At 41.1% G+C, this 15,569-nt stretch overlaps 1 protein-coding gene and 1 non-coding gene across 2 annotated transcripts in view; one reads left to right on the plus strand and one right to left on the minus strand.

Annotated features, from left to right (window-relative positions):
* The window catches only part of gmcl1 (germ cell-less 1, spermatogenesis associated), a 33,052-nt gene that overhangs the window by 7,785 nt on the left and 9,698 nt on the right, over positions 1-15,569 (minus strand). The window contains exons 4-12 of the mRNA XM_033014163.1: positions 12,674-12,771; positions 12,109-12,221; positions 10,679-10,744; positions 8,980-9,064; positions 7,750-7,840; positions 7,018-7,158; positions 6,785-6,854; positions 5,496-5,571; positions 1,061-1,206 (exon numbers count right to left, since the gene is read on the minus strand). Coding sequence (XP_032870054.1) covers positions 1,061-1,206; positions 5,496-5,571; positions 6,785-6,854; positions 7,018-7,158; positions 7,750-7,840; positions 8,980-9,064; positions 10,679-10,744; positions 12,109-12,221; positions 12,674-12,771 — 886 coding nt within the window. The remainder of the gene's footprint in view (positions 1-1,060; positions 1,207-5,495; positions 5,572-6,784; positions 6,855-7,017; positions 7,159-7,749; positions 7,841-8,979; positions 9,065-10,678; positions 10,745-12,108; positions 12,222-12,673; positions 12,772-15,569) is intronic.
* Positions 2,920-3,026, plus strand: LOC116967529. The gene has a single exon (XR_004410246.1). It is a non-coding gene; the product is annotated as a U6 spliceosomal RNA (small nuclear RNA).

The following is a 15,569-nucleotide window of genomic DNA, read 5'->3' on the forward strand; positions in this document are numbered from 1 at the left end:
CTTTGTTTTCAATCTCATCCATAACTTCACTCTATCACACTTCTATATCATTCTCCAATCCTGCAAAACCACAAGATGCCTGCGCTCTTTCAATTTTGGCCTCTTTAAAGATCTGGAAATGGAACATACTTTTAAGTGCTTCGCAATACTTTACAAGTGCCAGGTAAAATCATGTCAAATAGAACAGTACAGGAACAGAACCTTTGGCCAACAAAGTCTGTGCTGACTATGATGTCAATTTAAACTACCCATCAGTGTGAACATCATCCATGTCCCTCCATTGCCTGTATATTCTCTAGCCTGTTTAAATACCTCAAATGTCACTATCATGTCTGCTTCCACCACCTCCTGTCAGCATGTTCCAGGCACCCACCACTTACTGTGTAAAAAAAACTTGCCTTCCACATCCTGACAAAAGTATTTATAATTATGTGATTGAACGAACATAATTTAATGTTTGCCCTCTAATGAAAGTACTGAGAACTTGCAAATATTGCAAGATTGTTTCCTAAAATTTCCGTGAGTGGTAATGTGTGTTTTTGAAATACATGTCATGGCAAATAGGTTGGAAATGTTGCATATTTTACAATGCTAATTCAATAAGTAATCCTTTGCAATATTTACTGAGAGATATTTTAAGACGCTGACGAACAACATTTCATTACAAATTTAATTGAGATGGCTTTTAGATACGTAATCTTGTCCTGGGCCTGATCTTTTGGATGCTTTCTCTTATAACTAATTATAAACAAATTTGATTATTATTTTCTCTCAGCTTTCAATAAATCTTCCAAATAGGCTTTATTCAAACATAGGTTACTTAATCTTCAAATCATATTGAACAATTTGCAAACTGCTGTGACACAGGCTCCTTTCCTCACTCCCTCCAGCAACCCCGGGTGATTTCATTTCACTCTGATTCAGATACTTATCTGTGAATGTGAAAAGAGCGTGACTTATGTTTCCCATGGTAACGGACTGGGAGATTAACTTATGAAGAAACTCAACCATCCCTGCCAAGTGTCCTGAATAAGACCTGGCTGTTAGGTCAAACCCTCACCTGAAAGCAATGTTTCTGCGAGGCAGCAGACTCACAGCCCCATTGCATGGCTGGCTCAGAGTGTTCCTCTTGAATATGATGAATCGATTTGTATACGTCACCAGCAGGTCAAACCCAAAGCTGAAACCTGTCCACCGCCAGCAGTACTGGGAGAAACAGGAGGAAGAAATGGATCAATGTGTTGCCATAACAGAGAAGTTGTTCAAAACCATTTGACATCTCCTATTTGGAAGAGAATGGGCTAATTGTGGATAGCCAGCATTGTTTTGTATGTGGTAGGTTGTTTCTTATTAACGTGATTAAGATGTTTGATTAGGTGACAAAGGAGATTGATGAGGGTAGGACGGTGGATGTTGTATACATAGAAACATAGAAAATAGGTGCAGGAGTAGGCCATTCGGCCCTTCGAGCCTGCACCGCCATTCAATATGATCATGGCTGATCATCCAACTCAGTATCCTGTACCTGCTTTCTCTCCATACCCCCTGATCCCTTTAGCCACAAGGGCCACATCTAACTCCCTCTTAAATATAGCCAATGAACTAGCCTCAACTACATTCTGTGGCAGAGAATTCCAGAGATTCACCACTCTCTGTGTAAAAAATGTTTTTCTCATCTCAGTCCTAAAAGATTTCCCCTTTATCCTTAAACTGTGAGCCTACGTTCCTACGTGGACTTTAGGAAGGCTTTTGATAAAATCCTTCATGGTAAGCTGATCCAGAAGATTAAGATGTACATGATGACTTGGTGGCATGGATTCAGAACTGGATTATTCGTAGAAAATAGAGGGTTGCAGGAGAACAAAGATATTCTAGCTCAGGGTCTGTGACCAGTGGAGTTCTGCAGGGATCTGTGCTGGGGACCTCTGCTGTTTGTGAAATGGCTTGGATGTAAATGTAGATTGGTTGGTGAGTAAGTTTGCTGACAGCACTAATGCTGGAGGAGTTGCAATCAGTGAGTAAGACCATCAGAAGTTACAGTGGGATACAGATCAGCTGCAGAAATGGGTGGAGAAATAGCTGATGGAGTTTAACCCGAGCAAGTGTGAGGCGTTGCACATTGAATGTAAGGGAAAAATATACAGTTGATGGCAAGACCCTTAATAGCATTAATGTGTAGAGGGATCATGGAGTCCAAGTTCATAGCTCATCAAAGGTGGCAGCACAAGTACATTCCTTTAGGTTGATGATCAGATTTCAGAGTTAACAGTCAATGTTTATTCCTCAATCTATATTTCGGAAAATGACGACCTGTTTATTAAAGTATCCCTGCTTGTAGGAGCTTTCTATGCAGATTAGGTTTCTGCTCTTCCTGCAGTGCCTACACTTCAAATTATTTTGATGGCTGTAAAGCACTTTGGGACCTCCTTAATGTGATGTGAACAATGCTACAGAAATAGAAATTATTCTCAAGAGAACTCACTAAAGAGAACTCATGAATACAATAGTCCCCATCAGCATTAACCATGTATGAAACTCACAGCAATGTGAATAAATACATAGTGTAGGACAATATTTCCCTTTGAATAGATCACCATAGAATTTAGTTTAATTTAGAGATACAGCACAGGAACAGGCCCTTCGGCCTACCGAGTCCGCACCGACCAGTGATGCTAACACTATCCTACACAAACTAGGGACAATCTAAACATACCAAGCCAATTAACCTGCAAACCTGTACGTCTTTGGAGTATGGGAGGAAACCGGAGAAAGCACAGGCGGTCAAGGAGAGAACGTACAAACTCCGTACAGACAGCGCTGGTAGTCGGGATCAAAAATGAGGCTGCAAGCACTGTAAGGGGAGTTACCCCAGTTTTTGGTATCTATGCCGGAGGAGGTAGTTGTAATGTTTAAGAAACATTTAGGCAGGCACATGGATAGGAAATGTTTAGAATGGAATGATGCAGAGATTAGCATGGCCCCTGTGCAAGGATGACACGCAAATTCGTGAAGCGTTCCATATTTTTAGTCCTCCCTCCACCACCTCCATTTTAAATTCCATTTGAAATATTTTTGGATGACCAATAAACTAAGAACCAAGAATTCTACTATTGCGCCACCCAGATTATCCCAGTTAATCTGTCAAAGACGCAATTTTCTTTAAATCAGCACAAACACAATTTTTTTTTAATCTACAGGTGACCTGGGTTATATTAATCAATAAATGAGCATCATTTAGGACTAAATTTGAACATTGTGGACCTGGAGACAGCAATAAACAAGCACATGATACACTGCAGACGGGCAGAGCATTTTACACAATGCAACAGCAAATAAACTTTTAAATTATTTAATTGGCCGTAAAGCTCATTACAACATTATGATATGATTAAACAAAGTGGACAAATTCAAATCTTTCCTTAATGCCCGAGTAGACATATCAATTTAAATTAGCAGCAAGTGTACCCAAATCAACCATACCGGTTAAAGTTTGCACCGGCTGTCTGGAGCAAAGTACATTGAACACAAATAATGGTATGACAGAGGAACAGACCCTTCAGCCCACAATGTCAGTACTGACCACGATACTAAATTATCTGCCCGCACATGATCCACATCCCATGATCCATAAACACAATCTAACTTTATCAAATTCATCCAGATTAACAATACCGGCTGTGTATGTATCTCCACTGGACCAAAATTTCAGAAGTGGAACACAAGGTGCACCCAGTGCAATGTAGTATGATTGCTTGATGCAACCAACTTGTTAAATAAAACAGATCACGTTTGTGGAAATGCTCGATCAATTTTTCAGATGACAATAATCAGATGGTTAAAGAGAAAGTCTATTTGCCAATTAATCCCATACAGTAATAAAAGCAATAATTGTGAGCAGTTTTAGGCCTAATATCTGAAGAAGGATGTTGGAGAGGTTCCAGAGGAAGTTTACGAGAATGATTCCGGGATGATTGGGTTAATTATTGTATGAGGAGCGTTTGAAGGCTCTGGGCCAGTACTCGATGGAATGGAGTTGATTAATGTAGGATCTCAATGAATGGAGTAGGGTGATGGAGGATCTCATAGAAATCTACCGAATAATGAAAATAATAATAATAAATACTTTATTGATCCCCTCAGGGAAATTCAGATGTCCAGAAGCTCCCAACCAACAAACCCACAGATTCAAAACGAACGCAGACAGAAAATACATAGAATACAATGTGGACACTACCTGAGAGCAATAAATACTTAAAAAGACCAATAATTAACAGTTAAAAATTAGTAATTGCAAAATGCATCCCCCTACAGCCTAGCGGTCCGAATTATAAAATCTAATGGCTGCAGGGGTGAAGGATCTCCTGAACCGCTCCGTTCTACAGGGCAGGGAGAGGAGCCGGTTGTTGTTCCGAGTGCTCTTTTGACTCTCCAGAATTATATGGAGGGGATGCCCGGGGTTTTTCAGGATGACCTGCACCTTGTGCCTCATACGCCTCTCAAGCACCTCCATCCCAGAGTCTACTCTCCCCTCCAGCACTGAGCTAGCTCGATTAACCAGTTTGACCAGCTTCCTATTGTTTTTTGCACTAATGCTGTTGCCCCAGCAGACAACAGCGTAGAAAATAACGCTTGCAACCACTGTGTTGTAAAACATGTGCAGCATATCCTTACACACATTGAAGGATTTGAGCCTTCTGAGGAAAAAGAGTCTGCTCTGGCCTTTTTTGTAGAGGGAGTCAGAGTTGACAGACCAGTCCAGTTTGTTGTCAAGGTGCACTCCAAGGTATTTATATGTCTGCACCACCTCAATGTCAGCCCCTGCAGCGTTGACCGGCTGATGGGGGAGCTTGGACCTGCCAAAGTTAACCACCATCTCTTTAGTCTTTGTTGTGTTCAGGGTGAGACAGTTCTCTTCACTCCAGGCACAAAAAGCCTCGATGGAGTGGATGTGGAAAGGATATTTCCAGTAATGGGAGAGTCTAGAACTAGAGGGGACAGCCTCAGAATAAAAGGATGTACCTTTAGAATGGAGAAAAGGAGGAATTTCTTTAGCTAGAGGGTGATGAGTCTGTGCAATTCATGGCCACAGGTGACTGTGGATGCCAAGACATTGGAAACATTTAAAGTGAAGGTTAATAGGCTCTTGATTAGTGAGGGTGTCAAAGGTTATGGGGAGAAGGCAGGAGAATGGGGTTGAGAGAGAAAGATAGATCAGCCATGATTGAATGGCAGAGTGGACTTGAAGGGCCAAATTACCATATTCTGCCCCCATGTCTATCGTCTTAAATCAAACCCAAGTCTGTAGATACACACCTGTGCATTTTTCAATGTTGTAATTGTGCACTTAAAAAGTAGTTCTTTGCAGATAGTTTGCAAGTCGCCTCTTCAAAAAACATGCTAGTATTTTTAAATGCTAAAGTATGCAGCGAATTTTGTTTGATCATTTGCAAGGGTGACCATGAAGAATGATTTTTCTTCTCTGCAATTACACTTACATCACCATCTTTAGCCAGTTTTCTTCCACACCGCATGCTGTGCATCTCAAACTCTTCCCTGTTTATTTCTTTTGGTCTAGAGGGATCAAATAAAACTCCATTTAAAGTTTGTTTACGCTGCTAAATGTTACACACGATTAAAGAGCAAAGCAGCCAAAATTGGGTTGAAACAGGGCACCAGCAGGACTACAGCGAACTACATTCTCTATCATTCTCTATGGAATTAAATTAGTTTTTGAACAATATGTGAATTTTCACTTTTTTATTCATCAATTATTTCAAGAAGGTTGGAGTAAGAAGGAAGCCTGGATGTACCTAAATAAGGCTGGGTGAGATTATACGTGAGCCTTGAATCTGTAATATGTGCCTCACAGTGGGAGAGGCTGCTGCCAACTTTGTCCAAAGCTCTTAGCTCTGTGATGAGACCCAAGGCATGGCATGTGGTGAGAAAGACACATGATTTCTGAATGATTAAATCTCAATGATTAAATTACACAGACCTCGACAGTCGTCTGTGATTATGGAGATTGGCGAAACTGGACAGTGTACTGGATGGAGGTGTGGAACGTAGAGGGTGATGGAGGTAATCAGTAGATGTGGAGAGGAATGCTAGACAAACCAGGCCAGGCCAATGATCGAGTTCTGGGTAGATAGTCAGTATGACATGACACAAGTCTGAAGCCTTAGACAGGGAGCAAGTAGTGAGGAGGGGGAAATACATGTGCTGTTGATCAGTTACGACTTGAAGGAATTTACTTAGAAGATGGAAAACAATCCACTACCAACCACCCTCTGCTTCCTAGTGTTAATCCAGTTTTGTATCCTGTGATGCACGACACTGGCTATCATTAGGTTGGAAATGGTTGAAGCCTGTTACATGGGGATCTGAGGAGCAGGTTTACAGACAGAGGATGGAAGGAGATGCCAATGTTACAATGTTTAAAAAAATGTTTGGACGAGTACATGATAAGGATGATTAAGAGGGATATGGGCCAAACACAGGGAAATGGGACTATCTAAGGTTAGTATCTTGGTCGCATAGACGACAAGGCCAAAGGACCTGCTTCCGTGCTGCCTAACTCTATGGCAAAGAACAATGATTTCCTTACTCAAAAGGGCCACTCCTGAAAGGTGGCTTTCTAGATGTTGGCAGTGACAACTTCAATCGGTTACGTTAAGGATGTCGCCTCCTCGTCAAACCCAAGCCAAGTGAAAATCCATGCCTCCACAGAAGTTGTGATTTAAAAGATAAGCAGCAATGTTACTTCATGTAAAGTCAGGCCACCTACCCCAGGTCATTGTCCTGCTCAGTCCTCAGCATAGCAAACCACTGCTGTTTGTACATGGCCGCAAGCCAGCCTGAGAAGCAGAGCTCACTGTTAGATTCTTACAGTAGTGTGATCTCCAGGCATGACTGACAAGAAATATACTCAGATATTTCTATTCTGTCCAGTCAAGTGCCTTCAGATAGTAACATAAGAGAATCAATTTATGTAATCCTGTGGAATTGATTGCCACTCACCCGAAGAGATAATCATGTCTCGCTCAATAATTTTGGCAGATGTCAGATCATTGATGACATACTGCAGGCGGATGTGACTAAAGACAACAGCAAACTTTTGTCCTTGTTCCGTGTCTAGGAAGCTGCTGTAATTGCAGGCTTCTGTATGAAAGAACAAATAAATCAATCAGTCATTCAAAGTGTAATGCTATATCTAAATGACAATGTGTTTCTATTTAGCCAATGCCTTTACTGTTTGAAGTTCCGAATCAGCATGTTAGTATAAACCCAACGTTACCATACATAACCTCCACTGACCCAAACATACTTCCACTTATGCAGCAAGTTTAACAAACAAAAATTGCCCCGAGGTACTTCATGGCAGTGCCATCAGACAAAAACAATGTTTAGCCACATAAAATATACATATTTGTGGAGATCCCAATGATATAAGAAAATGAATCCAAGTGCATAAGCTCCTTCATTTGCCCTAGCCTCCTATCCTTACTGATAAGTAGTACCAGAAGATTACAATTCTTGGATGCCCTGATTTTTACTCTTCTGCCAAACCCCTATATTCACTATGCAGGACCTCATCCCTTTGTCTTCCTATGTCACTGTTGCCAATGTGTATAACAACCTCTGGTTGCTCGCGTTCCCCTTGAGAATGTCTGCACTCATTCCGAGGCATTTTGATCATTGTTAATTCCTTGTGTCAACATCTCAGCTATTATTGGTGCCAAAGGGAATTACCTTTTCTGCGTTTGGAGAACCAGGCATCTGCATCTGTTAATAACTGTTTCAAGGTTCCATTCCAGGAAGGCACCAGCTGGAGGAACATCCACTGTAAAAAAGGATTCAATTCAGTTCAGTTTAGTATACTTTTACGTGTGCTGAGGTACAGTGAAAGGCTTTTGTTGTATTCAAAAAAAGTCAGTGGAAAGACAATACATGATTACAATCGAGCCATTCACTACATACAGATGCATGATAAGAGAATAAAGTTTAGTGCAAGATAAAGCCTGTAAGGTCTGGCCAAAGATAGTCCAAGGATCACTAATAAGGTAGACAGTAGTTCAGGACTGCTCTCTGGTTATGGTAGGATGGTTCAGTTGTCTGATAACAGTTGGGAAGAAACTGTTGACCTATAGTTACCACGAGGACTTTGTAAAATGTTCATACTGTTTCCAAATTTGTCTACGCCATCTACATAGCTCCAGGACTCTATGCACTCCTAATTCTGGCCTTGTACATCTTAACTTTTGTTTCTCTGCCAGATGAGCATACCTTTATTGTATGAGTCCCGTGATCTAGAATTAACATAGAATAATCTTATGCCCACAATGTTTACGTCAAACATGATGCCGTTAAATTTCTCTCATCTGCCTGTACATGATCCATATCCCTCCATTCCTTGCACTTCCAAGTGCCCATCCAAAAGCCTCTTAAATGCCACTATCACATCTGGCTCCACGATCACACCTGGCAGTAAGTTCCAGGTCCCCACCACTCTCTGTAAAAAAACTTGCTCCGCACATCTCCATTAAACTTCCTTTCACCATATAGCTCTGCCCTCTAGTGTTGGACCTTTCCATCCTAAGAAAAAAAGTTCTGACCTACCTTATCTATGCCTCTCATAATGTTATATACTTCTATCATCTCCCCTCAATCTCTGACATTCCAGAGAAAACCATCCAAGTTTATCCAACTCCATGTAGCTGAAACCTCTAACCCAGCTAGCAATCTGGTAAACCTCTTCTGCACCCGCTCCAAAGCCTCCACATCTTTCCTGTAATGGATCGACCAGAACTGCACAATATTCCAAATTCTCCCCCTAAATCATCAATTTCTCTCTGCTTGGCTAGTAAAATCTTTCTCTGGCTAACCATTTTGGTCATTTAATTAAAATCTCGACTTTCGCATGAAGTGCCTTGGGACATTTGCCTGCATTATAGACATAATAAAATGATGCTGTGCGAGTACCTTCTTAAGTGCAGTATACACATCCATCTCTACCTGCATCACAAACAGGTCTGACGAACACACCAGCTTCTCCATCAAACCTATGCTGGGTGGGTAAAGAAGAATACATAATTACATGAGCTAGGGACATGCCATCAGCAGCACCACTAGTCTTGTTATTTTATGTGTGTATAGCAAACATGGAAAATCTGATTTCACCCTCAGCTGGACAAAAGGCTGCATTGAATAAAAATTAGTTGGAAGCTGGGTCTCTTGAGAACAGCCTGAGATATAAGCAGGAGAATGATTACCGGTAGTTCTTGGCACAGTTCCATTTTAATGGCTATAAACCTCAAGGAATAGCGTGACTCAGCTCCATGGTAACCACTATCATCGGTAGGACAATGGCATGTCATGGCCCTAATGTAACTACAGTCAGTTAAAATGTCAACACTAAGAGGAATTTCTCAGCCGCATTTGATAATAGAAGTCTTTTCGAACTGATCGGTCCCAGTTTTGAGCCAACTTTCAGAAAGCTTCATGGTATTTTACGGTACAACTGGAAACCATTTGGCTCATATTGCCAGTTCCTCTAAAGAGCACTCCAAGTCATCCCACTCCCCTGGTCTTTTTACTATGACTGAAATATTTCCTTTGCAAGTGTTTGGATAAGTGGGATTGGTATAGACAGGCATGATTGTTGGCAAATGCGTGATGGGCCAAAAGGCTTGATAGTACGCTGGTCAATTCCAGAAATCACGAAGGATCGATTTATCTAATATCCTTTTGAAAGTTGCTTTTGAATTTGCGTTCATCAACCTTTCAGGCAACACAAACTGAATTGGACAAAAATTGCTGGAATAACTCAAGTGGGTCAGACTGCATCTCTGGAGAACATGGGTAGGTGATGTTTCAGGTCGGGACCCTTCTTCAAACTTTATATCCGCATTTTGTGCTTTGTGTAAACTACCATCTGCAATTCCTTGTTTCAACACACACTGAACGTTATGTAAAACAAATGCTCCCTATGCTTTTGTAATTAGCTTAAACCTGTATCCCTAGATTACATAACTTACTGCCAGTGGAAACAATTTCTCATTTAATTGTAAATACATGCAATAAAATTCCCCTGCTACACGACAACTCCAAACTGTCCAGTCTTGCATAAAAGAGACACATAAGATCATAGTAATCTGGAGTAGAAAACAAACTGCTGAAGGAACGCACCTGAAATGCCGATCATCCCTGTCTCCACAATTGCTGCCTGACTTGCTGAGTTCCTCCTGCAGTTTGTTTGTTATGTCCCTCAACACTGACACCATACTTTAAGTGTGGCTAAGTCAATTAGAGCATTTTCTACAATGAAACATTCTGAAAGCATGTCATTGACCACAACATTTCACTGGAAATCTAAGAGAAAGCTATCCGTATTTGAATAAAGTTTTTGTTCTAAATTGGTATTGAGCAAATTCAGTGTGAGAGTTTATGTATTAAGTGAAAAGGTCAATTATAACTTTGGGCAGCAGATGAGTAAATATAGTGGGACCAAAATCTGATCTACGCTGAAGGCTTCATGGAAAGATGTGGTGATAAACCCAAATAACTTCTCCCCATAGACTCGTGCTATGAACTTTAAAGAGGAATATTGCCACCACTTAAATATTGAGTGACACACAATGTTTTGTGGATTTTTATCCCCAAGCCTGGAATATTAAATTACCTCAGTTCCTTCAGGAGTTCAACACTTTGATGCGTCATTAGGTTGTTTAAAAGCCACTCAAGACACCTGTAATTAAAAATTCTGTGATTAAAAAGAAATAGGCTATGGATTCCAGTATATGTGTGTTTTGCATTTATTCTAGTAATTAAAAATAAGGTTTGTACTCAGGTTTAGTAATTGTAAACAGATTTAGAGATCAACGCAGATTGTCTGTAAAACCGGCCCTTTCTTGGGTTCTCTTGGCACCCAAGGGCCTCCTGCCATTAGGCACTCAATATCAAGGAAATCTTAAGGTTGAACCTTCATCCAATACCTTACAGATGCAACATGCCCCAACTAATTTTCACCTTTATAATGAACCAACATATTTAAAACGTTATTAATTCACCAGTTATCGCTATGGCTATATTGCTGTTATCCTAACTGACCTCATCATCTACACACTTGAGATAGAATCATAGAAATGGGCCCTTTTGGCTACCCTCATCCTCACTGACTGAAGTGCCTATCTACTTCAATTCCATTTACTTGCATTAGGCTTACATTCCTATCTTAGTAACTGTCCAGCTGCCTTTTAAATATTGGATAGGTAGGTACATTGCTTGAGTATCTAGAAAGGCTCTATATAAATCCCATCCATTATTCTAACTTTCAATAAAACTTGCTCATCCATCTTTGTATTCTTTGTTTTCTTTGTATTCTTGCTGACCTCGTTTAATTTATAGTCCATAAATGGCTCTTTTTAAAATGTTTAGTTTTCATATCCATCCTTTATGATTTTCCACACCTGAAATCTAAAAGGTTTGTATGTTTGAAGCATGCTGCACAGTTGAGAGTCCAAACACTAGAAATACATTTTCTACATTCAGTTCAACTCCTTGAACATAATGGAAGCAGAAAGTACACAATAACAGGCCAGATCAGCCAGGGTCAGATGTACCTTCTCTTTGGTGCAGTAATACAACTGAACAAGTCAAGGGGATGTCTGATATCATAGCAAGTCCATTCCTTGACATTAAAGAAACAAGCAGACCCATAAATAAGAGATAGAGGGAGCAAAATTCATCTTTGTTCTTGCTAAATGCAAGCAAAAGTATTGCCGTATCTCTGCTGAAGTTAACATATGAATGCATGGAGTGCAATCAATGGGTTCACAAGACTGAAAGACAGATTTCTCACCTATAATGTTGAAGCAATGAGGTAAAAGTTATAATTTATAATAAAAGGAATATTTTCCCATACTCAAGATAGACACAAAATACTGGAGAAACTCAGCGTTACAGGCAGCATCTCTGGATAGAAGGAATGGGTGATGTTTCGGGTCGAGACCATTCCTTTTATCCAGAGATGCTGCCTGTCCCACAAAGTTACTCCAGCATTTTGTGTCTATCCTGAGTGTAAACCAGCATCTGCAATTCCTTCCTACTCACTTTTGCTTCACTGAGTCCAAGCCGTAAGTTCCAGCAGCTGCATAGAAGCCACAAACAGTTTTGGAACTGATTGTTTCCTTCATAGTTTCACCACACTGTTGAATCAGACTGTCCTTCAGCAAACAAAAAGAGCAAAAGAATTATGAGCAAAGCAGCACGAAAAGGCAGTAGGAGCTATAATAATGGTTGATCTATGACCTAACAGTTTGCCCCAATCCTCTAAACCCATTGATTGACAACAATATTTATGGAATCAACACTACAAATGAACTTTCTGTCTCATTAGGAGAGGATAGTAACTATCTTAGGCTGTGGGAGCAGCTTTCTGAGGTTTTGGATCGAAACCTTTCATCAGAAGTGGCTGATGCTGCTCTGAGACCTGTCTGAAGCAGGGTCTCGACCCGAAACGTCGCCTATTCCTTCGCTCCATAGATGCTGCAAATTTAGAAATATTAAGACTTCTTTCCAAATTCATTTGACGAGAGGTGCATGGATCAAAGTTACAAGTGTAATGAATGTTATGAAGGGCTCCCAATTTAAATGATTCACTTGTTTTGACTCTTACCAACTGTAGCATACAGGCTGCTGCCAGAATCGTTACCACCCGGCTGGGCTGGATTAAGACGTCGTCCCTGTACAATGAGCCAAACGCCACTTGCAGCGCTGTAGGAGAGAACAACACATTAACACTGACAACTCACAAACACATTTTTTACGAGCTAAGCAGACTCTCACTCATCAGCAGTAACTTTCCGAAGTAAGTTTGGATTCTATTTCCCTTAACAAACAGCCCAAATGGGACACAGAGTTGAGGTAATTGGCTGACAGATAGGGAGAGATGGAAGGGGGGGGGGTTGTGGAACCAATATTTCACCCATTTAGTGCCCGGAAGCTTACGGACTGAAAGACTGTAGAGGCAGAAACTCTCATAATAACTGAAATTATCTGGATAAGCAACTAATGCGTTACAAACTGAGAATGGTTTGATTAGTCCTTGGAAATGATACAAACACCATAGACTCAAATGCTAGTCTTCTGTTTTTGTAAATTTCAACAATTCTATTATTCTAGTCACAGTGCAGAACTTGGAATACTGCAACACATGGTTACTATCAGGAACAGTTTTTTCTCTGCTGTTACCACATGATTCAGGTACAGCTCCTTCCCCACTTTTTATTAAATTACTGAATGGTCCTCCCATGAACTATGCGCCATACCACCATAATCAGTCCAAAAGGTCCCGACCCAAAATGTCACCAATCCACATTCTCCAGAAATACTGCCTGACCTGTTGAGTTTCAGAGAGGACATGCTGGAGGGTTCATCCACAGCAAATATGGGCAGTGCTCAATAATAAGAAAGTGCAAGGACTATGATGACTACATGTTCATTGGTCATAAGAAAGAAAAAGCTTTCATATCAAATGTCTTTCACAATTTCCAAATGCTTTACAGTTCACAACAAACTTCTTGAAGTCATTGAGGGGGAGTTCTAGGTGAATTTAAGGCCAAGTAGAAAGTTAGTGGTGAAGTTAATGAAATCAACGAGTTCTGCACGGGTGCAGGAGGAAGCCATGATATAGTCGTTGATATAGCAGAGAAAGAGCTGGGGGATGGTGCCAGTGAAAATCTGGAACAAGGACTGTTCAACATAACTGGAAAAAAAGGCCGGTTTAGCTGGGGTTCATGCGCGTGCCAATGGCTACATTTTTTACTTGGAGAAAGTGAGGGGAGTCAAAAGAGAAGTTGTTGACGGTGAGGATAAGTTCCACCAGACAAAGGAGAGGTTAGCAGAGGAAAGGTGATTGGGTCTCCGTCAAGGAAGAACCGGAGGGCCTTGAGACCTTCCTGGTAGGGGATAGAGCGGTAATTTCCAGGTGAATTTGAGGGCAAGGTGGAAGTTAGTGAAGTTGACGACACCAAGCAAATATTTTCACTCAGCCTGCCAAGGCCTGCTGGATCTCCCGGTTGTTGACCATTTGAACTCCCTTCCCATTCCAATACTGACATTTCTGTCCTGGGCTTCCTCCATTGCCAGAATGAGGATGCACGCAAACTGGGGGAACAGTACTTCATAATCCGCTTGGGAAACTTACAACTCAATGGTATGAACATTGAATTCTCCAATTTTAGGTAACCTCGAACGACGCCCCCACTCTGCTTTCTCACGCACCCTTGCCTTCTTGCCCCTCGCGCCCCCTTTCCTTTACCCCACCTGGATTTACACATATTTCTACCCTCCCGTATTCAATCCTCTGGCTTCACACTTTTCAACTGGCCTTTGTTCTAAACATCTACCTATCAACCCCACCCCCCACCTGTGTTGGTCTATCACCTGCCTCTGCTCTCTCCAAGCTTTTGTACCCCCTCTCCCTATAGTCTGAAGACGGGTCCCAACCCAAAACGTCACCTATCCCATGTTCCCCAGAGATGCTGCCTGACCCGCTGAGTTACTCAGTTTCATTTTTTGAAGTCACTGTTGCATTTCAAGATTGCTGGAATCTCTCACATTAGGAATTCACCACTCAGTCATCTCATCCTGCACACATCCAGTCAATTCCCTATGATTACTCGCAAGGCAGAAGAGAAGAAAGGGGAAAGGAATAGGAGTGGTACGACTTAATATGTGGTCTAGGAGCTATGGTGGAGAGATCAACAAGACACAGGTTGGCGCATTCCTTTCAGTATAATTAAGCTCAGCACAATGCTGATCATAATTCATCTTCCACAAAACGTGAATGACACTGACTGCTGTGAAAGATGGATATGATAAAGCATAAAGGAAATAGGATGTGCTGTTGGGGTAGAGTCTAGACAAACCTAACTACGATGAATAGAAAACTGCTAGAAGAAACAATTTAACAACTCACTGCTCCCACTTATCCTGCCTTTGAGGAACAGTTCATCTGCTTGAGGAAATCCATGTTTCTCACATCACAAGATATTGTGTTTCCAAGGTGTACACCACAGCTCTCAGAACTTCTCTTGGAGTTAAGTTCTCCCTCTGCATTTACCCCATATCACCAAAACTCTGCTATTTATATCCTTATTCATGTCATTGTAATGAACACCATGCTGTAATTAATGATCTGCCTTTGCTGGAGTATAAAATACATGAATTGCTTTTCAAAGTCCCTGTTCCCTATTTCTACAATTCGTCCTATCAGCCTCTGAGATTTCTGCACTTTACTGTTTCTGCTCTCTTGATCCCAGTGCCCAATCTGTCACATAGTACAGATGCTTCATAAGTGTGTTGATGTTTCAGCTCCGTTGCTTTAAAATAATGCCTCCACATGCGTTTTTAATGAAAGTAGAGGAAATTATGCCCACACTTGTGGCCTGGTGTTCCCGAGCTCACAGCTCGGGAACACCAGGTCACAAAGCTCGGGAACACCAGGTCACAAAGTGTGGACATTTACATTCCATCTGCAAAAATGTTTTACATTTATGTTGCATTGACCA

This window comes from Amblyraja radiata, chromosome 39 (genome assembly GCF_010909765.2).
Source record: "Amblyraja radiata isolate CabotCenter1 chromosome 39, sAmbRad1.1.pri, whole genome shotgun sequence".
Classification (NCBI taxonomy): domain Eukaryota; kingdom Metazoa; phylum Chordata; class Chondrichthyes; order Rajiformes; family Rajidae; genus Amblyraja; species Amblyraja radiata.